General features: G+C 33.1%; 2 protein-coding genes across 4 annotated transcripts in view; one reads left to right on the top strand and one right to left on the bottom strand.

Annotated features, from left to right (window-relative positions):
* The window catches only part of LOC130444015 (uncharacterized), a 102,933-nt gene extending 95,621 nt beyond the window's left edge, over window positions 1-7,312 (bottom strand). Inside the window, exon 1 of the mRNA XM_056778971.1 lies at window positions 7,129-7,312. Coding sequence (XP_056634949.1) covers window positions 7,129-7,133 — 5 coding nt within the window. The 5' untranslated portion in view covers window positions 7,134-7,312. The remainder of the gene's footprint in view (window positions 1-7,128) is intronic.
* The window catches only part of LOC130444014 (polyamine-transporting ATPase 13A3-like), a 69,427-nt gene that overhangs the window by 21,674 nt on the left and 22,232 nt on the right, over window positions 1-25,521 (top strand). Inside the window, exons 2-4 of one of the 3 annotated variants that reach the window (XM_056778968.1) lie at window positions 428-839; window positions 16,973-17,196; window positions 22,263-22,444. In XM_056778968.1, coding sequence (XP_056634946.1) covers window positions 746-839; window positions 16,973-17,196; window positions 22,263-22,444 — 500 coding nt within the window. In that variant the 5' untranslated portion in view covers window positions 428-745. Of the gene's footprint in view, window positions 1-427; window positions 840-7,443; window positions 7,492-16,972; window positions 17,197-22,262; window positions 22,445-25,521 lie in introns of those variants that run through there. The other 2 variants (XM_056778969.1, XM_056778970.1) reach the window with 2 other exon arrangements.

Genomic DNA, 25,521 nt, shown 5'->3' with positions numbered 1-25,521 from the left:
TTGCTGGCAACGATAACCTCGTGATTATCAAGCAGATAACTGCTCAATGTTTTTATTAAACCTATGACGTCACAACTGAAAATAAATGAGAATCGTTTTCCTATGTAGTTAAAAATTTAAAATTCTTGCGATTCTCAATTAAATATTATTTCTATTATATATATTATTATAAAATAAACCAAAAAAATAAATACTTTTAAAAAAATGCAAGTACCCTATTATGAGCTAGGTCCGGAACGTACATTCCAAAATGGTACTCGCAGCTTAATATACGTTGTAAATACATCTGAGTACTGTCTCTAATAATTTGGCCACCTATTGTACAATAAAAAATGTTCTATTGTATTACCGTTCTATTTTTCATTAGTAGTTATTGGTTATCCGTAAAATGTCCCCTTAATATTTTGATGTTTTACATGAATTTTAGGTAAAATGAAAAGGAACGCCTAGCAGCCGCCTATAAATTCAGCGTCACCCGAAGGCACTGTAGATGACAAATAGTGTGTGAAAACAGAAGTAATTGACTTGTAAAAAAAGACAGTGGAGAAAAGGTTGCGATTAACAGTATAATTTGAAGACAGTCGAAGTTGACAGTTCCTAAAGTTTATAGTTTCTATTTATGTACTTAGCTTACTTACTTAATTTATTTGCTTAAACAATATTTTGACTGGTTAAGATAATCGGTGTTTTTGCGTGTTTTTTATTTAAAAAGTGTAAACAACCGCGGAACTTCTGAGTGTCTACGATGGATTCGCGAAGTTTATTTGCGAAATTATTAAGGCGGGAAAATATTTCCGAAATAGATAGAAGGTTGGAGCAAAACGAGGGTTTATTAAGAGGTTAGTCAAAGTTTTATTTTAATACATAAACCATGTGCTCATACAGCTACATTTTTTTTTACAGGTCTGTTCAAATTTTATAAGTAAATTCGATCATTTTTAATATAACGTTGAAATTTTTTTGCACTTTTTTCATCGTTTTTTCTATCGATTAAAATAATACTTGTAAGAGCTAAGTCGAATCGAACTCCTCTTAAAGTTAATCTTCGTAAACATTATGCTACTCCTAGCATAATGGGTTAGGGTCAATATATGGGTTTAACCTATTGTTATCTATTCAAAAACACTGAAAATAGTGTGCGAAAGGCGTACCGGTAGGATACTAGTATAAAGGATATGAAAAATGGTTGGAATTAGGCAGAGGCACTAATAGAAGGTTAAACGGTACCTCTTAAACGCAAAACGTAACTGTATAATCTACTAACTAAGTAATCCCTACACAATATTTTGATAATGACACTGAGGCCATTGAGACATTGAGGACAGAAAACGTACTTTTCCTAATTCTCTTACGAATTACTTGAAATTTTAATATTAGAAACGATACTATTTCAATACCTACTCTATACCTTTCTGAAATAGACTATAGAGTTCAGTTCCATAAAATTCTTTCTTTAGTGACAAAACTATAGTAGAATTTTCTAGTTGGAAAACAAAACGAACGTTGGAACCTTGTCCACTTTGTGTTTTCTTGAAAATATCAGTCCGATTGGAACATGTAACATATAAATCGACAAAGTGCACTGAAATATTATAACACGAATTTATTACAATAGTATACAGAACGGTGTGGCATTCACGGTCCAGGAGAATGAGAACATAGTACATATCAAGTTAATATAAGTTAATATGATAAACCCGTGCTTGAAGACGCTCAAAGTGTCACCATTCGCTATCAGCGACATTGGAGGCGTCGAATATCATCAGCATGTGTTGTTCTGAATGTTCACTATGCCAACAGAACTTCCATACAATACATAGACATTTATGATCCGACACATAGATGGCGCTAATAGTATTAAATTCATACGATTTTCAGTTTCAAATGATACGAGTATAAATTTGACAGCTATCGTACTACTAGTTTGTGAGTTACAGTAATTTGTTAGTTTGAAAAAATGAGAAGGAATTTCTTCTGTTAATAAAGCATTGCTTTTTGGCACAAAAAACCTATTGAAGCTAAGGTTCGGACTTTACCCCGGGAAATTTAACCGTTGAAAAATGGTTTGCTATGTTTAAACGAGACGAAATGAGCACCGAGGACAATACACACACTGGACTCCCCAAAGTGGCTGTCACTGAAAAAAACATCAAAAAAGTCCACAAAAAATTTCGAAGTAACCAGAAAGTGAAACTGATTGAAATAGTTGAAACCCTAAAGTTATCTAAGGAACGTGTTCGACATAATGTAAAATAATATTTGGGTATGTGAAAGCCCTTTTTAAAGTAGGTGCCGCGCAAACTAACAATAAATTTATTATTCTTAATAGTGTTTGATGATATCCAATTGCAGTAAACCCAAATTTTTGCGTCGATATATGACAATGGATGTAACCTGGCTCTATAATTTCACACTGGAGTCTAATGGACAATCAGCCGAGTGGACTGCACTTGATGAATCAACCCTAAGCAAGAAAACATTCAAAAGTAGATTATAGCGAGGTTATGGCATCAGTCTTTTGAGATACAAATAGTATAATATTAAACGAATATCTGTTATAAAGGAAAAAACGTAAACAGCGACTATTATGTATCATTATTAGAGCGTTTGAAAGACAAAATAGCGGAAACGGCCCAATTTGAAGAACTTTAAAGTCATCAAGACAATGCATCATGTTACAAATCAATGAAAACGATGACATGTTTACATGAATTGCATCCGCATCCTCCTTTTTCTCTAAATCTGGCCCACCGCGACTTTTTTCTGTTCTCATACCACAAGAAGATTCTCGCCCTCGAGGGCAACTATATTGTGTAATAAAATCAAATTCTATAGAAAGAAAAAATTATTTTTATATGCTAGTTTCAGCCCACCAGTTAACTACAAGAAACAAAAATATGATGGATGATTTATACCCCAATGCCGCATTCGTTTTCCATACCCGTCCAGTTTGCTTTCTAACTCATTATTTAATTACCAGATGTCGTACATTATACAAATTTAATACGATTTTTGTAAACGCTAATAAAAATATCTGATGTGTGGACGCATATATTGTGGTGAAGAGTTTAACACTATAGGGTAGACGTTTCAATAATTAGAAAAATAATGATAACCGAAATTGAATTCCTCTGAAAGGGCAATCAAAACTAAATACATATGTATCGATAAAAATTTGTAGAAATCAAAACAAGAGAACTTGCTGGGCTTGTGCTTAAGGACACTTAAAGAAAATGTACAATGTTAGACAAAACCCCGAAAAGTACTAAATGATTTCTTCCTTCTAATCTATTTAAAATTTTCTCTCAAATTTTACCCTAGAATCTCTCTAAAAAGCACACATACATTCTCTCAGATAGCCTTGGAGGACCTGAAAGCTATTGAGTGCACACCCAAACTAGTGCGGGAGTGTAAACGAACTCTAGAAGCACGAACTAACAAGAACGAAGTCCCCCTAATGTGGCTTCCAGGCCACCAAGGAAATAAGGAAACAGACAGCCCTGCCAAAAAAGGGGCAACGACTCCATACCTTGGACCCTATTGTAGCCTCACGAGATGTCACATCAATAGCTAACTGAACGAATGGCTAAAGAATCAAATGGAGTCTTACTGGAATAAAAAAAATTGAAGAACTTCTCGTTATGACCAGGAAGGACATGTAACTGGTGGTCAGTCTTCTGATAGGTCACCGCACCGTCAAATATCACCCTAAGACGATGGGCATGACGAAAAGGCAACAACTGCAGATTCTGCGAACAAGCCACGGAAACAACAGAGCATCTCTGTCTGTCTACGAATGTCCTGCCCATTTCACTAAAAGACTTAAGTACTTTGAAGGAGTAGTACTAACTTGGCTTGGACCATTTCACGTCACTAGGCAAATTGTAAGGCTTGCTTATGTGCTTGAACCTAGCTTGTGGGGACTCACAAAAAGATTGCGTCTTAGATGACCTGACCTGCCTGGCTGAAAATCAATCACCAGTTAAGTAATATCGTTCTTATAGTTGAATTATTTTCATTCATTTTAGCAATTGATGACCTCGGGTTTTTTTATATTGTGGTTTATTTCAGTCCAATAGTTCAAACATTGCCAAACACTCGATGGAAACATCTTCACGACGCTGTTTTTGTTCCATTTTGAGTAAACGCGACGCCCATATTGTGCATAGCTTTCTCATGTACAAATTTTCAAGTAATATGCGATGTTCCGCAATTTTTGATATGCCTATTATGACTGTCAGCTCGCGCCCTTTCCGTCGACGTTCATCCAGTTCCGCTTTGTGGATTTTCTTCGACATTTCTGGAGTCGTCACTACATATGTTTAACCACTGCGATGCTGGTCTTCAAAGGTCGTACTGCCTCGTTTAAAAACCCAATATTTTACTGTTGATAACGAAGGAGCAGTCTCATCTAGAGTATAATCTAGTTCAGATTTTATATTGGTTGGGCTAATGCCTTTCAAATATATAGTCTTTTAGTCATTTTTACATACTTATTAATAATTGCCCCTAGCATCAATGTAATAAATATTTTTTTATCTCCAATGCACAATATATCTACTTACCTATCATTTATTTTATCTGCGATAAACTGAACTAACTGAACTAAGTCTGCGATTCAACTGCAAGTTTCTATTGTGATTATAATTCTGATTCTAACTCTTCAACCGTCGAGTTTATGTATTATATATAGTTTAATCAAAGATATCTTTTTCCAAGCCATGCTAGCGCTTTTAATTTGAACATTCGAAATGTATTATTAAACAGAAACGGATTTATGCCTACTCGAAAATTTTATCCTATAACAATACTAAAGTGTATAAGACCGGAAATAATTAAAGGAAAAAGCTATGGAGAAAGTAAAGAGACATATAATGGACGGATTTGGGGGACACAATAAAAAAGGAAGCATTCTACGAAAAAAGAGAAGAGAAAAATATCAATGAATTACAAAAAAATGAAAACATTGAAAAGCAAAATACAATGACAATGACGATGTCTAACACGCCTACCTAAATTATTCCACACATGGGTTCAGAACTGTGATTCCCACTCAAGTATTTGATAACAATTGTGGCGGTATGTGGACGAGCATGATCTGGAGCAGGCAGAGCCTCATTATCAATGAAAATCAGTTCAGTTCAAACGTGGAAATAAATTCCACCCAAACCATAACTGATCTCTTTTAGAAAGACCGTGATTCGCAACTCTCTGGAAAAGTTCCCCATTGTTCTACTGTCCAATGGAAATGCTGGTCTGCAAATAATCGCCTTTCTCTACGATGCCTTTCCAGGAAATGAAACCTCGTGCGGGTAGCCTTGATAAAATTCCATATTTCCACTGTACTGTGTATGAGTTCATAAGTTAATTGCTACTTGAGCTTTAAGATATGGCAACACTGATGTAAATATGTCAAATATGACATTGCCAGCTTAAAGTTTGACGTCTTTAATGGTGAACGTAGTCAGAACTTGTTTTCTTTGAGTTGTTCACAGATACTTGAAACCTTAATCTTGGTCAAAGACTGGAATTAAATTGCGAATATTTTCAATGACTTTCGACGTGGATGAAACTAACTTGACCTGTTAAAGTCTTTATCAAAATATAAGTTGACATTGACAATTTGCATACTTAATATATTAATCAATAGATAACCTATAAAATGAATATCATAATAAAAATCTGTTTTAACAAAAAAAAATAAGTTTTTTTTCAGTTCTTACATCTCAAAAATATGAAGCACCTATCAATTAAATTAATCATATTGAATTAAAATTTATAAAATAGAACTATAAATTTGAAATATGAACCATTTCTAAAAATTCTATTTTTCTTGTATTTGATTCCGTTTCAAGAATTTTTCATATTTTACAATTTAAGGTATGTTTCTTTAATATTTCATATCATGCAGCATGCAGTTTATTTGTATTGATGATCTAATCTTTTTTCTAAATACAGAGATGTCTGTCGTACAAGGTACTTGATATTTAATATTACCTTTGTTTTTAGAAATATTTTCATGACTTAATATTATATTTATTAAAATAATTGTTGCTGTTGAGGAAGTTTTTGTAGATATGTTAAGGAAAAATGTTTTGATGTTTAGTTCTTCAATTCATTATAATAAATGTTTAACCTTTTATTAAATATGATAACTATAATTTTTTCAGGAAAATTATTGCCTTTCAATGCAGCTTTTGCTTTTTGAATAGCTAAGCATCTAAATACATTTAAATGGCTCTATCAGCCAAACTTAATGACTTATTTTTTGTGTGACATAAGATGACATGAATTGTTTAAATATCTTGAGGAGAAAGTTTGATTTGTATAACATTCTGTTGTTATGGTAATGTTAATATTTTATAATGTGACATAAACAAAATTAATTTTATTAGATTGTTCGATTTCAATTGTGAATTGAAATTTTATGTGATAAGAATTGCATTTTTTATTCATGTTTTCAATTTCATTTTTTGTGGTCGAAACAGATTTTTAATTTTATTTTGATATTCATGTTGTAGGTGATCTATTGATTAATATAAATACTCAAATTGACAGTAAGTCAATATAATATTTTTATGAGGACCGAATAAATCCAAACATCAATTTTTTAGGCTAATTTTCTATCAGAAGAGACCTCAGATGATTAATCAAGATAAACATAATTTGACATACATTATAAGAACAGGAGGAATGTAACTAAAAGCAGTGTTATAATAAATAAAATGAAAACTTTGCAGGACCGTTTACGTTTTCTATATCATTATAACAAAACTAAATTATTAAAATTTATATTTGCATATATTTTAAAATAGTGGGTAATATTCATACTGAAAACATTATTAACTATCACTATACTAGCATAAACTCTGACCCGCGTTTTGATCAACAAGTTATCATCTTCAGAGACTACAAATAGACATCCTCTGATAATTTGGTTATCAAAATGTGTCACATGTAAATGTGAGTGTTGGTGTAATGATAGTAAACAACTTGCTCAGTTTTAATTTAATTGTTAATCTCAATTTTATGTACAATAATGTATTTATTCAATATTTTATCACATAAAAAAATTATATTCCTCTATAAAAATGAGAACATCATTGATAGTAAATAGTAAAAACTGACCTCATTTTAATTATTCCATTTCCTCGAATGCCTTGTTCTAATATTAATAGTTGTTATAAGTATTTGTAAGTTGATTGCGGCAATACAGATGCACCTTTTCAAGCGCACAGTTTTAAAAAATTTATTCCGTAAATTATATAAACTAAACTAAACGCTTAGACACGAAATTGAAATCTAAATAAATTGCTAACATTCGATAATAACTACATATTAAAATAAATATTTTGCAACACAAATAATGATAAGCTTGATTGAACAAATATTTTGGTCTTTTCGATTCATTTTTTGTATAACGTACCTACAATCTACATCGCATTATGGCTCTGCATGATGCTTATAAGTGCATTATTCACGAATTAACAGGTAACTAGTCTAATTTGTTTTTTATGTAGGAATTGAAAGATCCTTTAGATTTTTTAACTGACATTAAAGATATAAAGGTTACAGAGTTCAATATTATCAATGATATTGCAATTTATATTTGTAGTTCCGAATGAAATTATTTATCAATGGTAATATCACACCAAAGTGGAAGTTAGAATTCGATAAAATTAAAAAAAAATCTTGCAGCGTTGCATAAACCGTGAATTTAATATGTGATAACAATTATTTAAATCTTCTTGGAAATTTTCGTAAATATTTGGAATTTCACAAATTATATTGATTATGTCACATCTTTTGAAACAAAAATGAATAATGAATGGTAAAAATAAGAGACAATTGAAAAGAAACTAGATGTATTTTATCAGTTATTAACAAGAATTCGATTATATCTAGGAATTGACTAATTAATAATGTCATGCCATATTAAATGGAAAGTATTCCTGGAGGAGACTCAATCTTTGAGTTTAGTGCACCACAAAACGTCGATTCAAGGTCGATATATACATTTCCTTGACGTGACGTGTCGTAACGTGAAAAATATTTTGTTCGATTTTCCGTGTGTACTTCATTTTTGTAATATGAACGACGAGCTTCTCATCAAGTTTGTTTGACTCCAAGTTGTCAAGTTTGCCGTGCATGTTTGAACATGCACCGTATTTCCCCTATTACTTTATTAATAATTTCATTAGCCGATTTTTTTTCCGCTGAAGGTCACGTCAAGTCGTTGAGAAAAACTTCACCTCAACAATAAACTGTAATAGCAAGTGGGGTTAAAACACCACACCAGAAATGAACACAAATGCCATTAAATGAAATACTGAAGGATTAAAAACAGCAGACGGAACTGGAATTGGAGTGTAAAAGCCAAGAACACTCTGAAAACCTGGGCAGCACACCAAGCAATTTTCAAGCAGAAATCTATGCAATTCAAAAATTTGTTTAGTTCAATCTAGAGAGGAACCATAGCAAACAGGAGATCATAATCCTGCCGGATAATCAAGTAGCCATTAGAGCTCTAAGCTTCTTCTTCTTCAACGTATTGTAGGTCTTAGACCTCTAGTTTTCAACTTGTCATCCTTGAGATGTTGCTATCCATGAATCCATTCATCTTTTTGGAGGTCTTCCTAAAGGTCGTGGTGTCCCTGGCTTACCATATCGTACGATCTTTGCTAATCTTTCTCTGGTCATCCTGTTCGTTCCAAGGTCTTTTACGTTTACGTCCTCATCTGGCTATGTCTTCCATTCGTGTCTTATGTCTTTGTTTCTCTTTCTGTCTCTTAGTGTGTATCCGCATATGTTTCTGAATATTTTCATTTCTGTTGTTCGAATGATATTTTTAGTTCTTTTGTTGACCGCTCTTGTTTCTATAGCATATGCCAATATGGGTCTAACGCATGTTTTGTATATTTTAATTTTGCCCTTTTGTTCATACTGGTATTATTCCAGAAAATGTCTCGGAATGCGCCTGATATTCGGCTGACTTTGTTTGCTGGTCCTTTTACTTCGTTTATTCTATTCTAGTCTGCGCTGATTCTGTTTTAAGCTCCAATATCATGGAATCCAAACTCGTTTGAGATTGACTAGAAAAATCAAACTAGCTAGACAAAAAAAAAATTACCCCACAATGGATTCCAGGACACACCGGAGCGAAGGGAAATGGAACAACTGATAAGTTCGCTAAAGCGGAGACCGACAAGCCCTTTATGGGATCCGAACCCTTCTGTTGTATCAGCTACAAAACAATGGAAACAGCACTGGAAAAGAAGGTGGATAGAAGGAAAACTGATTATTAGGACAACCTACAGGGGCTGAGACAAGCAAAGACTCTTCTGGGAAACTATAAGCAGAGTAGATCTGCTGGTATTGAAAAAGGAAAATCAAAAGTCTCTACAGTATCAGGAATATTCAGTACGATTAGATATCAAGATAACAGTTCCATGAATTACAATAGCGATGACACTGACAGGTGGATTAGAAGCATCTGGTTTAGTATTGTCAAGTCAAGCAGTTGAAGAGATTCTTCAGAGCTAGAAACAGTTTCAGAACCATAATATTTACTACCAAGAATGAAGGTCGATAAATTACTTCTTCTGGATATAACTTCACTTTCATGTACTTTCCGTACTCATAATTTGTATTTCCGAAAGACATAGTCTAAGTATCTCAACAAATACCTGAAAACGCTAGACCTAGCAGATAATACGGCGTGCAGATGTCGATGCAATGGACGAAACCTCTATCCACATTCTCTCGAAGTGTGAAACACTAAGGAACTCCAGAGCACTACACCTAAGAGCGCTTGAAATAGAAGACGAAGATCTCTAGCAATTAAAGCCATCCCACATTATAAAAGGAGTAGGATTAATGGATCAGCTGTAAACACTGGGTTCCTCAGTATCGCAGCAAGAAAGGGGGACATGATAGAACCTTTGGGTTGCAGTGTATATGAGACCCCAAATCTATAAATACATATGGGGATGGCTCTAGATACCAGAGATCTTCGTCTTCTATTTCATACCCTACCAGGTGTAGTGCTCTGAAGTTTCATTGTGTCACAAACTTCGAGAAAAAGCGGATAGAGGTTTCGTTCTCTGTGCATAAGACTTATGGTAACATACGGTTGTGAAACGTGGTAGGTATTGAGGAAAATAAATGGCATAAAATGTGGAAATGGAGCATGGAGAATTAGAAGAAATTAGATCGCGGAATTTGTCAAAGTACAAAGACGGCGATAGGCAGGTCATATAGTGCGAATGGATGGACAGGTATGCTCAGAAAAATACGTGAATCAAATTAAGAGCATAGGCCAATTGAAGACCTCGAAACAGGTAGCTCAATTTAGTTTAAAATAACCCATCCCATATGTCTTTGGTGATAGCTTTTACATACTAAATAGAGATTTGAATATCTCGAAATACGTGCAAATGATGAGTATTTATTATCCCCATAAAGGTAAATTCACTTATCTGAAAACTATAACATGTGGATTTATAAACATTATCCAATAATTTTACGCAGAAAACTTTATGTTTTTGAGATTTAGTCATAAAACATCCCTTTCATTTGGTATATGATTTGTATATTTTGGAAAATAAAACTTCAAAACTTTTATTGGGTTCCTCTTTAACAAAGTAAATGTTAAATCGCTTGTGCAAATGCAATGCAAATTTCTCAATTTCTACAATTCATTTTATTTTCCCGATTGATTAATAATTCAGAAAGGACGAGCGAAAATTTTAAGACAACCTATATTATTGTTAGCAGTTTCATTTGATCGATCAACCATCAACTTTTGTTTTCATCTACTCCTAAAATTAAAAACATATACATTGTAATACGAATTGATAATAGAGAACTAAATCAGAATCTAGTGCCGTAAATTTTTGATTCTTAAATATTCACATGAGTATCAGTTTGTCGCACCTGCTAAATTTTAACATTAAACCAAGTTGGTTAGAAACCTGTTTTCTTCATTCCTTTCAATGTAATTAGACGTCAGATAAGTCGAAATGCGATGAATACACCCCGGTGCTCTAATCCAATAAAATAAGTTCGTGTTTATCAATTTGCACTGTACTGTAAGTACTTGATAATGAAGGTGTGTGTGGTTTTATGGTTTATAAAGTACCGTTTAGTTTCCTATTCAGTTAGGTTAGGTTAGTAAACGATAAAGAATATGAAAGGAATTCGATACTAAATATACTAACCACGGACTTTCATTTATAGAAGCGATATTGTTGTATGTGAGTATTAACATTTATATATATAACAACGAGAATAAGTTATTATTATTTGATATTTTTCAATACCTATGCTTGATTTATTTTTTATTTGAGATTATATACTTTTGCTAATAAATCTACTTATTGATGTCTTTTTAATTAATGATGACGTTTCGATTTCGACCTAATAAAGCTATAATCTGCCATATACAAGGGGGCATCCATAAATTACGTGAGCTCAGAATGGGGGCGGAATCTCACCAAATATCATTTAAACCGAGGGGGATAATCGAAAATCTCACGTCAACTTCAAAAAATAAGAAATATTACAGATATTAAAGAAAAAGTATTTTAAAAATTCATTTTGCCAGCTATAATAAATCTCAAGGTTATTAAAATCATTTAGTTTGAGAGTAATAGAGATCAGTTCTTCAAGCGGTTGGACGAGAAATTTTAGTCAGGATTCAACCAATGCGTATAGTCAAACGTCGTGCTAAAGAGATCTGTGCGTTGTGTTTGGAATGGATAGCAAAGAAATCGTAGACATTTTCTTACTTACTGCCTTCCAGCACCAGAAAAGTTTTGTTTTTATCTATTTTTACTTTGAATTTCATTTATTTCAGATAAATTAACTATAATATATCTGAACGCCTTATTATTTTGCCGAATAATAAAAAAATTAGTTTAAAATATTATTAGAAAATCTCACGTAAGGGGGCCAGGCAAATCTCACCCAAGAGGAGAGTCTAAAGTGATCGATAAATAGCTCACGTAATTAAAGGGTCCCCCTTAACTTGCATAACTATATCAATCAATGGATCATCCATCATATTAATATCAGAAAATAATGTGCTTCAATAATCATTTTTCTTCCATATCTTCTCACTAAAAAGAAGCGCAACCTCAGCAAAACTTATGTAAACAAGAAAAAATGTATTATTCTAAAAATAAGTACGTATTTCTGCTATCTTTGGAATGTGGAATGGAATGAATAAATATTTTTTTTTCATTAATAGGGGTATAATGTGCTGGTGCTGATGCAAACTGTACAATCATTTAAACTGGATATTTATTTGTTGCAGATAAATGTTTCTAAATCTTCTCTTAATCCAGTACAGTGTTCATCCATCCAGGCATCAGTTTTTATAATATTAAAATAATATTATTTGATAATAAATACATTGTTCATTAGAGAAAAGTAACCAAATATTGATCATTTTGTTTTTGTCTCAAATATAAAAAAAAAACTTCAAAAATTTACCATTTATTAACGTTCAAATAATTACACGTATATTTTTAAAGAACTAAGTCACAATCTTATGTTCTTAATATTATAATATATTATTATATTCAGCAATAAACAAAATTGTAAAATAGACGTGAAACTTGGAACAGGTTCTCAAATATGTGCTACAAATAGAAAAATTATATCTTGTAAAAACATAACTATTAGAAATGTTTATTTTATGAGAAATCAAATTTCTTTCATAAGATAGAAGATAAATTACTTAATTTACTTATAAAAATCACATATCCATGTGTGAAACTCTAGCCCAAAACAGTCATCATGTGTCCAAAGATTCCATATTAAGCATCTAACCCACAGTCTCCTGCTGCGTTTTCAAAAAGAACTGACAAACCAATGTGCTGCATCGGCAGTATCAGGAGCTTCTCTTCCTATGGGGGTATCTGGTTCACTATCTGAATTAAACTGGAGATCACCTTTAACTTCTTCAGTGTCCCTGATCATGTTTTTCTAATTTCTTCACCTTCAATTTTATCCCTATTTGTTTCTAAGGTGATTTTTATATGGCGTTATAACCGAGGCCATAGCAGCTTTTCTATCTCTATTAGATGTCTCTCTAATTTTTTTTGGGCACGAGACTTATGTTATAGGGGGGTACTAGATCTATACTGCTGAGATCAATTCCTAAAATCGAAGGTATGTTGCCATATGTTGGTTCATGTCGTTTCTGAAGTAGATTCTTCTATTTGAGCATGAGGTCTCAGAGGAGGCGTATTTTTGGCCTCAGATCTAGCCCATATTTAAGATCCTAGTCGTAGCCCATATTCGAAATTCTTTATCAAAATCAACTTGATCGTGTACTATAAAAGTCTTATTATTATAATTATATTAAACTTATTTATTGTAATAAAACACATTGTTACAATATTTAGATCTGATTTTCATTAATTACATAACACATAGATACTTACCTCAGAAAATGTTTCGACAGGGACAACACAAGTATGGCCGACAATGGCGACAGGTCGCGCCCAACTAAAAGACAGAGTGAGTGCGATGTTGAAGTAAATGGATACGATATACGATCGTTGTTTCTAGTTTCTTTCGATTGTTGGTTTTCGAAAATTATTACTAACCCATATTAAAGACCACATTTAGTTACTCTTCTCTACCAGCTCCCTTTTTCTTTGTTTTTTTGTGTTGTTTTTCAAATATGTCGGAACATTCATTTCTATAAGATGACTCAGTTAAAATTACACATGCATTTAGAACTAGGTATAATCTTTTAGGACATTGAAAGCGTTTAAATCAGCGATTGAGGGGTTTCTGGTTTTTTAATTCTTTATTCATTTCATTATCTACAATTATCAATATTGTCCGGTTTCCATTTTATTCGCATTCGGCTATCTCAGCTGGAGCAATATCAGCTTCTTCAAAATGATATCAGTTTTCCTGAAGCTAGAGGTAGCTGTTTTAACAGTAGCAGCTTTTTCAAAAACAAGAACAAAATATCCAGAAGTAGTAATACAGGATCTTTTTACAGTTCTTACAGTTTTTCGTCTAACGAGTTTGAAGAAATTAAACGAAATGTTAGACTGCTTTGATGAGAAACAACTATAGTTAGTACAAGTGTCCCATCCAATAGTTCCCCTCATTTTGACACAGGGAAATAACCAAAGTAGTGGAACCTTGGTAAAATTTTTATTTAAACTTGGTATCAAACCCCCAACTAGAAAAAGCATTACTCGTTGGTTTAATTTAAAGGGACTGGAAGTGTGTGTAAAGGAAAAAGCTCAGACTGACCGCGTGTGTCAGAAGATGATGTCAGACGGATAGAAGACAGTTTTGTTCGCAGCCCAAGTAAGTCTACCAATAGAGCTAGTGGAGAACTTGGAATACCCCAACCAACTGTATGGAAAGTTCTGAGACGGCGTTAGCTGTACAAGCCATACCGTTTAGAAATCGTGTAGGCTATCTTCCCTAATGACAAAGAGAAGCGTCTCGAATTTTGGAGTAATGTGCTAGAAATGATGAAGGATGAAACATTTGTACAGCGTATCATTTTTAGCGATGAAGCAACTGTCCACCTCAGTGGAAATGTCAACAGACACAATGTTCGGATATGGGGTTTGCGAAATCCAATTCCATACAACATTGCACGGAAGAGACTCGCCAAAGATAAACGTGTTCTGTGCCTTATCACGTACAAAGGTTTATGGACCATTTTTTGTGTGGAAATTATGGAAAATTCGCAGGACTTCTTTTTTCAACAAGATGGAGCTTCACCCCGTTGGCACCTCGATGTACGAGACTTTTTAAATGAAGTCCTGGCTCTACACTTCTGGCCACCGAGATCTCCTGATCTCATCACATGTGACTTTTTGTTAAGGTTATGTTAAGCAAGCTGTTTTCATCCCGCCTCTACCAACAACTCTGGACGATCTGCGGAACCGTATCACTGCTGCCGTGCACTCAGTAACAGCAGATGCACTTGTTCGTGTGTGGGTTTGGCTACCGTGCAGCAGCTGGAGGCCACATTCAACACTTGAAATACATTAAAAAAACTTTGAAACTTTCTCTTTTCATTGGTATAAAAATTATTCATGTAGCATTTGTACTTTAATAAATACGAATGTTTAAAAAGGGGTCCATCATTTAGAATAACCCTGTATTATTGATTTGTTCGTCATTGCTAATCATGATTGGCTCGATGAGGCGTCAAGCCTATTTTTTCATTGGATTAGCGTAGCACAACTGTCTTTTAAAATATGTATATTAAATTACTATTTTTTATACTAATGTAAAAACTTCCCTTTGCTGGAGATTTTATTTTTTTTTTTCTTAATTTGAAAGAATAGAAGAATTATTAGAAGAATGGAAAGTTCTTTCAAATTAAGTATCACAAATCCATATTTACAATTTGAAGATTTAAGTGTTGGAGCTGTCAGCTGAAGGGTATTCAATCAAGAGGTGGCTGTTTCATATAGCAGGATGTGATTTGATAATTAGAAAGGTATCTCGAAATTTTATAGAAATATGCGAGAGGAGCTATGAATTCATTTGATTCAATTTGACTGTTCCACACTGTATAGTATGTAAATATTTTAAGAAAGAAGAATTTGCATTTGGTAAAGTCAAAGAAATATTAATTTCTTTGTATACAACTCATTGTATTGTATTATACAGTTGAAAATCGTGAATCCGGACATCTTAAACGCGGAATATCTATAATTTGGACAGATTCGTTCGTATCGTAATTTTTTGCTTCTGTATTTGATACTAGATGGTACCATATACATATATCGATAGCATGAAGATTATTTTAAAAAAGTATTTAATCTTTTTATTATTATTATTTTATAAATGTGTTTTTGTGCAGTATTAAACTCGATTTTATTATAATTTATGCTGTTTACATTATTATGTAATACGATATGATTTCTCGTTAACGCGATAGATGGCCCTACCATAAATGCATTCAAATGTTCGTATGATCTAAAATCCGGAACCAATCATTTCTCAGCGATTCCCGATTTACGATGTTGTACTGTAATAAATTATATTCTAATTTGTATTTCCCATGTATCGAGAGAAATAACTGTTGCTTCTATCGCTCAATATTTCCTGCCTCCTCTCGTATTTAGATTATTCATAAACTATTTGGTAACTGAACCTGCCGATTAGTGTTGATATGTGATCGTTATAGTTGACATCACAGTGTCATCTTAACCAATAATTGGGCCTCTGGGGTTAGCGACATTTTTTTCTATAAATATGGTAAAACCTATTCAATGATACTAATTATTGTTTTTTTTAATGACAGTATTGATTGATTCACTAAGTAAACAATAAAGTTTCAACGATTTCAATTGATGTTGCTATTTTTGAAAATTTCTCGAAATGAACTCCATTTTCTTATTCACAAAAAGACATTCTGTTTATACACACGTTTAAAATATGTGCGTGAAGAATTATTTTTAAACACTATCCATTTTTTTAACGTAATATTGGAAGGTCTTGGATCAAGTAACCAAGCTAGCACATTCATGAGGCCTAGTCGCTCCATTCGTAAACCTTTACAGAAGTAATCCAACGGTCTTAGGAAAAGTAACCAAGTAGGATATTTTAGCGAAAACTGAAGGTCTCTGGCAAGTGACTAAGCTAATTATTTCACGAGACCTAATCGGCTCACTCAAACTTTTTCAAGAATAATAATCCTAAGATTTTAGAACAAGTAACCCAGATGCCAATTTCGTGAAACCTACTCGTCCCATTCATTGACCTTTATCAAAAAAATTCGAAGGCTTAGGGTCAAGTAACCTAGTTGGTCATTTTACGAGACCTAGGCGTCTACAATTTTAAATATTTTCCTTCAAAATTATTGTATATGAAATTTTCTTCAACCACCCGTGTTGGAAATTCATGGTAAAAATGTTTACACTGAATTTACTCTATTTTTAGAATTTAAATTGATAACTATTATTATTTGCAGGCCCTAAGACAGATGAATTCAAAATGTACCTCAACAAGGGCCAGGACGATGAAATGCAATTCGTCTGCTATAAAAAATGCAAAATAAAGATGGCTTTAACATATCTATTTTGCATATTAACAGTTGGTGTTTTGAGGTTGTTTTTCCATTGGGTGCCGCATTTGTATTTAAAGGCTACTTGTACCAAGTGTAAGATAGAAGAAGCGGAAAAAATTCTCATTACAGTGAGTATAAATGCGACATAGATTTTATAATTATCTATTGAATACATTTTCCGAAGTATATTTGAAATTTTTACCAAGTTAATTTCGCAAAAAACGAAATATTTGATATTTATTTATGAATCCAAATCAGTATCGGAATCAGAAGATGAACTATCGCAACTAATATTCACAATGAGTGGATTCATCATTTTATCAGTTATATTGTCCAACTTCCACATTTTCTCTTCTTCAATCGTATGCCTTTTCCTCCTTTATCTGTGCCCATACTAGTTCAAAAGGGTTCTGTCCTGAGCATGGTGCCTCCAACGTAGAATATCTAGCTGGATCAGTCCTTCAACAAGCGAAGGCGCGGTATTCCTCAGTCGCCGTCCTCCAAGAACTCCATACATTGCTCTGCGAGGATATCGATCAGAAGGCATCCTCTCCACGTGTCCCAGCCACCTCGGACGCACCCCCCGGATGAACACCACCAATTCTGGTTCGCCATACATCTGTCTCAGCTCAGCATTCCTGCTAATCCTCCATGCACCGTTCTCGTATACAGGGCCAAAAATATTTCGATTTTCATAGTTTAATTATCTCTATGAAGAGAACACAATACTCTTTGAATTTATCCTCGTTGAGAGCAATTTTTCAAAAAGTTTTCAGTTATAACTTGCATTATCTATTACTTTTGTGGTGTATGGTTATGTTGAAGGATAACGCTTACGTCTTATGCCGTTTCCGATGATTAATGTACATAAAGACTTACCCCATTCGGAAATACAAGGTAGAAAATGAACATCTTCTAGATCATCGGATATATAATTACACATTAAATAACAATTTAGGGTCTAGTTCAATACGTGTAAACATATTAAATACAACTTATCTATATCTACATTACGTTATTTATACGAAGTCTGGCTATTAAATAACGACACTGGTTACGAAAAAGGTTTTTATTATAAAAATTATTCTACATTCAAATACTCCCTTTCAATATACCAGACCCGTTGACGCAAAAGTCAGATCCTTTGGCACTAACTTCGCACAGACTTTTGTCGTGTGTAATTCCTCGTGAAAAATTTTTCTAACCGTTTCTTAATCAGCGCCTGTCTTAATAGCCTCGGCAATCATCCATATGCTCATTCGACGATCTGTACGCACGATTTGGTTGATTTTGGTCACTGTTTCCGGAGTTGAAACAGCCACAGGGCGACCTGGGCGTTGGACATCTTCAGTGCTCTTTCGGCACTCATTAAAGCGCTTACACTACACAAAAACACACGCACGAGATAGAGAATTATTCCCCTAGGCCTCTTGTAACAATTTATAGCACTCAGTTGGAGTTTGTTTCAGTTCAACGAGAAATTTGAGATTGATACGTTGCTCCTGTTTTTCGTCATACATGGTTTTCGGCACATGTTCGTTTCAAACCGCCACTGCACAAATACTATACTATACTAGTGACGGAAACGTGTTTTGGGACGTGCATCTAGATACCCAACGCACTACTCGATTTTCACCCCACCCGTCTAGGGCGCCCCCTAGGCGCAGTCTCCTTATTTAATAGCCAAACCTCGCATATATACTATATACATTTATCTATAATTGAATATACCACTGTATACAACTATTTTATGTAACTAATAACTATCTATATATACTTGTATATGGTCTCTGTTTATAATTATCTAAAATTAATAGTAAACAATTTACGCTTTGTTTAATTCTACAGAGTGTTTGTTTAGTAAACTCTTAAACTAACTTTCAAATGTTTAACAATCTTATGAACGTAATTTTGGATTTTATAAACCTTGTCCTCGCGTAAGTTCAACTTATTGGATTTTTATGATCTTCGGAGTTAATAACCACTACACTATTATACAATTCTGAGGAAGATCTATCACTGTTTCGAAGCATTCTTTCAAAACATTAACAAGAATGTCCTCATAGTAATCAGCTGAACGAGTAGATTGAAAAGTCAATAAACCATCTTTAACAAAACCGTTTGAACTGCCGATGTGTAGTTACTATTATCAATTAATGCCCCTTTCCTGTTGGTGGATTGAATCTAGTAGATGATATATTTGAATAAGCCTTTCTTCGACTTGTAACAGTTTCATATTGCCTAACTTTTTTTGGCGTGTGTCTACCATTCATCCATATTTCGTCTAAATAAAATTTATTTCTTCTTTGGTTTCTCATTTCTTTTAATCGTATCGTATTTTCGGTAAATTTGTCACAGAAAACAGGTTCTTGGGATTAAAATAAAACAAAATATCTAACCTTTCATGACAAATAGGTACTTAAAAAAAAACTTATGAAGCGGCTATGTAAAGGTTTTTGGCTAGTCCAAACTTTTTATATTGAAAAATGTCTTCGTATTTACCCGATTTATAATCATAATAAAAACACGTTTAGCGTTTTTGAGGTCACGGAATCCCTTTAACGAAGTCGCAGATGCTGGAAATCAGTACTCCCGGTTTTATCAATAAATGGATTGATTGACCTACGGTTCGGTTTTTTAAATACGATTTATGAATTTTACGAAACGACAGTTCATCTTGATTATAAAAACTTATCGGATTTCATAGAAAAATATTTTTTTCCCGAGCTATCGGCCAATTAAGATTAGCTAACCTAATATACAGTAAACTTAACTGGTAAACAACATCAACAAACAACTGCCGATTTAAATGTAAATAAAAGTTGAATAAATAGGTATTTTTGATTTTTTTTATTGTAGGTCTTTTCCCGCTTCACTCAAGCCCCCATATCGTATTATTATAAATTTAGTCCAAAAAAATTATGATCCTAAGATTGATCAAATTTACCAACACTGTATCAAATAACCATTTTTCTGATTTTTTATCGCGCTCGAAAAACATTTTGTTTTAAAAATTCCAAACATAGTGGATAGACATTCCGAAAAGTATACGACCGTTTGAGTAATCAAAAAGATAGCGTTTCTTATTATTTCCTAAAAATAGTATTCATCACTTTTGCAATATGAAGGCAGCTTTGAATTGCGAACAAATCAAAAATATTTATCATGAAAAAAAAATGCAAAAGCCTGATTACGTTTCATAACGTGATCACATATTTCACAATTTGTAGACGCTACTTCGGCATCCAAAGTTCAATAAATTCATTGCTCAATTGTTGTTCAATTCAATAATTTGATAGCTAATCAGAAAATTGGCGAGCCGTTCAAATAATATGACGCCATCACTTACAATAACTCTTTAATAAACTTCAAATGTACAATTCTTATTATTCATTGAGAATTATCATAATGACAATAACTGTGTTATTTTATCAATCACGCGACTGGGTCTACCATAATCGCGTGATTCGGCAATCAGTTTTGCGAAGAAATTTGTCATTCACACGATTTCAAATTTACGATTGGAAAACCCTTAACAATATATACTAAAAAAGGTTCTTCAACTAAATAACTTTTATTCACAAACTCTGTGCTTTTGTTCCATAATACATGGCCCCAACTTTGATTGCGGGTCCTGTAATCAGGATCAGGCTCGGGCCCCCCTCCCTCTATGTTCGCGTATTACTGGTATGCTATGTTTTAAAAATCAAATGGTGGAAGGGGAAGGTAGAGGGAGTGTGTGGGGCCCGAGCAAGCGTTGTATGCAAACATTGCAAACAGTAACTAACACATGGGTAACTAATTAAATAGTAACTAATCTAAAATTTACATTAATTTAAGAAACTTTCGACATTGTCATAATTATATATTTGAATTTCAATCTAAGATCCACGGTAAAATATTCTGCAATAAATTTAAAAATTGAATTAAAAGAGTGCTAACCCGAGCCCTGTGACCAAAGTTGCTCCAGCCCCACCCTTGTGGGGACCATGCCATAAGACTGGAACAAACTTCAATGCTATTGACTAACATTCCTCTATAACTAGAATGCCCATTATTCTTTACTCAAAATTTTGAATGAATGAACTTTAGATATATATCAATATACTATTTTTAGTGAATAGAAATCATTTTATTATTTTTTTGGCTATTTTCCACATGTGACGTTACGAATTATAAATAAATGGAGAATTGACATCAAATTCTAAAGCTATACTATTAATAAGTCGTTTCAAGGCAAACGGATTGCTTTCAAATCATTCCCTTAGGAATTTTTGGGAAAACATATAAGAACGTTTATTTTTAGAATCCAGTGCGATCAAAATTATTTCTCCAACTACTTTTGTTAATCTTATTTACTTCAAACTATTTAAATACATGAGACAGATAACTTGGGTTGTAGGTCAGTGATGATTTGAATAGCTCATTCTATATTTAAACTATTTCATAAAAAGAAATAGATAATGGATCGAATTTAATAGGAAATGCTATAACTCTCCCTCATACTGTAATGGACCTATGTTATGCAAATAATAAAATTTTTTTAAAATATCAATTTTCATGTGACAACTTGTGTTTCTACACATGTATAAAAAACATTTTTCTCATACCGTACTGTAAAGTCGACTTTACAGTACTAATTTGAGTCCGGAAAATGGCACTTTAGGGTAAGAGTACTTTACAGTACTCTTAAATTCTCCCTCGTATTTCTTACACCAGTAGCAAAACATTGCATATTCTTTTTCGTAACTTTTCAAAGACTTAATTGGAATAATTTGCCACAATGCTTCCGCACTTTTCTCAACAATGTTATTTGAATTATAACCCATTCTTTTTTTATATTTTTTGTATTTTCAAAAATTCAATATGTCTGCCTTTGCTTACAATGTTACAATGTTAATTAATGGAGATATTTTTCAGTAAAATTGTGAAATATAACATATAATATTTTAATATAATTTTGCTTTTTACTTAAAACCGAAAACGGTATGAAAAAAAAAATAAATTACGATATACGTCCGTGAAGTTATTATTACGGTACTCGATTAGATATTCTTGACTCGGCTCCTTCGTCGCCTCGTCCATAAACATCTCGTACCGTATTAAATCACTTCCCGAACTTATAACGTGAATAACTGTTATTCTTCTATAAATATTGAGAACTAATAAAAATACAACAAACGTTAATTTCTAGGAAATATATAATAAAAACCACAAAGTCTACCACGTTCGTCTTCTACAAACGCTTACTCCTGAAAGTGTAGCCAAAATGAAGCAGAAGAAGAGTTCAATAAATAATCTCCAAGAGGCTCCAGATTCTGTTTTGCCAGTCTTATCAGTACATTTTGAGAATGGAATATTCAGAGAAATTGACAGGTAAAAATTTAACTTTATAATTAACCCTTTGAGTACATTTGACTAGAGAGATTCGTCATCTGTTTACTTCGGCGAAGTTACAGTGGAATATTCTGACTCGTCATTTGAATTTGATTTTTACGGTACCCCAACCAGTTGGCGTTGACCTCAATCAATTGCCTGTCCTTGGTTTTTTTGATACGCTATTTAAGATGTCTGAATTAAAAAAATCATCTTGCGTCAGTGAAAATGATAGTTCCAAAGAAAATGGAATTAAAGCTATATGATAACAGTGATTACAGTGAATTAGAGAATGAAAATGATGAAAACGACAATGAATTGTGTCAATTACACTGACGATAGTGAAGTAATACCAGTACGTGGAAAACGTACGCGACTTTTGTTGAGCGATAGTGAATCTTCTATTGAACAATTGCAAGAACAATGGATTTGGAAAGAAAATCTTGCTGATATAAAACAATTCCAAGAAATAGCTGGAATCATTGTTTTATACCTGCGCAGATTTGGTGATAATCCTACACCATTAAAAGTCCTAGACCAAGTTCTTACTGATTTTTTTTTGGAAAATAATGGTAGAAGAAATTAATAGATATGCCAGTCATATAATTCCAAAGGAGGAGCAAATAAACGAAACCTAAAATGGTTTCCAGTAACTGCGGATGAAATGATATATTACATTATGTATTCTTAAGACTCAAGTAAAAAATATATAAATTGAGTTCGTCAAAAAGAACTATTATAAATACTACAATTTTAGCAGCCACTATGCCATGGAATAGGTTTTTTGATATTACAAGATTTCTCCATTTTGGAGACAAAGAAAAGTTGAAATGAAAATAAAAATTATGGAACTAGAAAGATCAGAAATTTAGTTGATGAATCTCCTATAAAGTTCAAAGGACGTTTGAGTTATATTCAGTTCAATCCATCGTAACGAGCGCGATTTGGAATAAAAATCTATAAACTTTGCGAGTCTTCATCAAGTTATTGTATTTGTTTCAAAATTTATGTTGGCACGAAATACCTGGAACTGATATAGCGGCGTCTGAAAGTGTGGTCCTAGAGTTGGACAACCAATTTTGAAAAAAAGCTATACACTGTACATGGACAATTGGTATTCGTCTCCACAATTATATTTAATATAACTGGAAAAAGATACTAATGTAGTTGGAACTGTACGAAATAACATAGTACCACATGCCAAAAGAGCTTGCTTTCCTCAAACTAAAAAAAAGGAGAGGATGTTTTCATACCATTGTTTATTAGCAACAAGATGGAAAGATAGAAAGGATGTATACATGCTTCGTACAAAACATTCAAATATTGATTTAGTTTTGGTAAAACTATCAAACTATCATGTGTAGTCGAATATAATACAGGTATAGGAAGCGTTGATAAACAGAACCAATTGCTAGCGTGATTTCCTGTTATGAGAAAATACGTGAAAGGTATCAAAAAAATTACGTTTTATATAATGGACATAGCTATTTTTAAGTCACATATCCTATATACTAAAGTTAAATATGGAACCAAAACCGACATAGTCCAATTTCGTTTAAAAATTGCTGAAGAATTATTTGCCTGGTCCTGCCAAATTATAATACCCGTGGGCGTCCTTCAAGTGGCGATGCACCACATCGTTTGCAAACGAAAAATTGGGCACCTTTTCCAAAGAATACGAGGATGTATTGATATCTAGTTAGCCTAGACCAGTTCCATGCCTAAACAATATATTGCGTTACCATTGCAACGAACAATAACTTATTGTAGAAGTCTCAGTGTAAAGTTTGACGTCAAAAAAATAAACCAGTGTTATGCAATAAATTAAGAGAAAAAAGATGTCCACCGAAATTGTGAAAATTGAAATATTGCAGTATCGAGCCATCATCAAGTACCTGTATTCAAAAGGGTTAAGAGGTAAGCAGAATTACGAAGATATGTTTAATACCCTTGGTGATCAATGCCCTTCATATACTACCGTGAAAAATTGGACTGCAAGATTCAAAAGAGATAAATTTTCCATTCAAGATGATGACCAGTCGGGAAGGCCAGTTTCTCTGTTAGTCCCGAAAATATAGATACATTTCATCACATGATTTTATCAGACCATAGAATTGGGCTAAAACGGATATCTGAAGCACTGAATATTTCATACGAACGCGTTCATCATATAGTTCACGTCAATTTGGACATGAGAAAAATTTCTGCAAAATGGATCCCCAAATGTTTGAATGTTGACAAAACCATGCAAGGGTAGAAGCATCGCGTTCGATCTGTGCTCGATTTGAAAATGATGTAGACTTCTTAAACCGAATTGTTACTATGGATGAGACTTGGGTACATTTCTACGATCCAGAAACTAAGCAACAGTCGATGCGATGGAATGGCGACACTCTGGTTCTCCAAGACCTAAGAAGTTTCGTGTCCAAAAATCTGCTGGAAAAGTTCTTGCTTCCGTTTTTTGGGATTGCCAAGGAGTAATCATTATTGATTTTTTGGATAAGGGTAGAAAAATAACTGGAGATTACTATTCGACTGAACTAAAAAAAGTTTTACAAGGTCGTAAATGTTCTTCCAACGAGGAGGTAAAAAAAGCTATGGAAGTCTGGTTTGCATAGCAAGAAGAAACATTTTTTTAATGGTCTAGAGACGTTGCAGATTCACTGTAATAAATGTATCCAATTAAGAGGAGAATATGTTCAGTGATAAAATATTTTGACATTGAAATTTTTTTTGGTTCTATAGTAGGCTAAGAATTTTTCAATATATCCTCATATTCCGGTAGCATTAAAGAACCACCCTACAAAAGGGTGCCGTGTATTTTATAAAAATAAAATAAGAAACCACTTGACAGTGCAAACAGTGCCAGATACCCATTTACATTTACCGACATGTTTTGAAAAATCCCACACAGTACAAAATTATTAGACTAAGTTCTTGTTTTTTATAAATATTTCTATTTTTTCATTAATATTTTTATTTACGTTTTGTAATTGAAATATTCTTTCAAAAATATGTTTATATCACCAATATAAGTATATTCCAAATAAAATGTATTACTCTTACATATTAATCCA

Source organism: Diorhabda sublineata, chromosome 5 (assembly GCF_026230105.1).
Source record: "Diorhabda sublineata isolate icDioSubl1.1 chromosome 5, icDioSubl1.1, whole genome shotgun sequence".
NCBI lineage: Eukaryota > Metazoa > Arthropoda > Insecta > Coleoptera > Chrysomelidae > Diorhabda > Diorhabda sublineata.
Note: the sequence above shows the minus strand (reverse complement) of the source record. Positions and strands in the feature narration are given on the sequence as shown.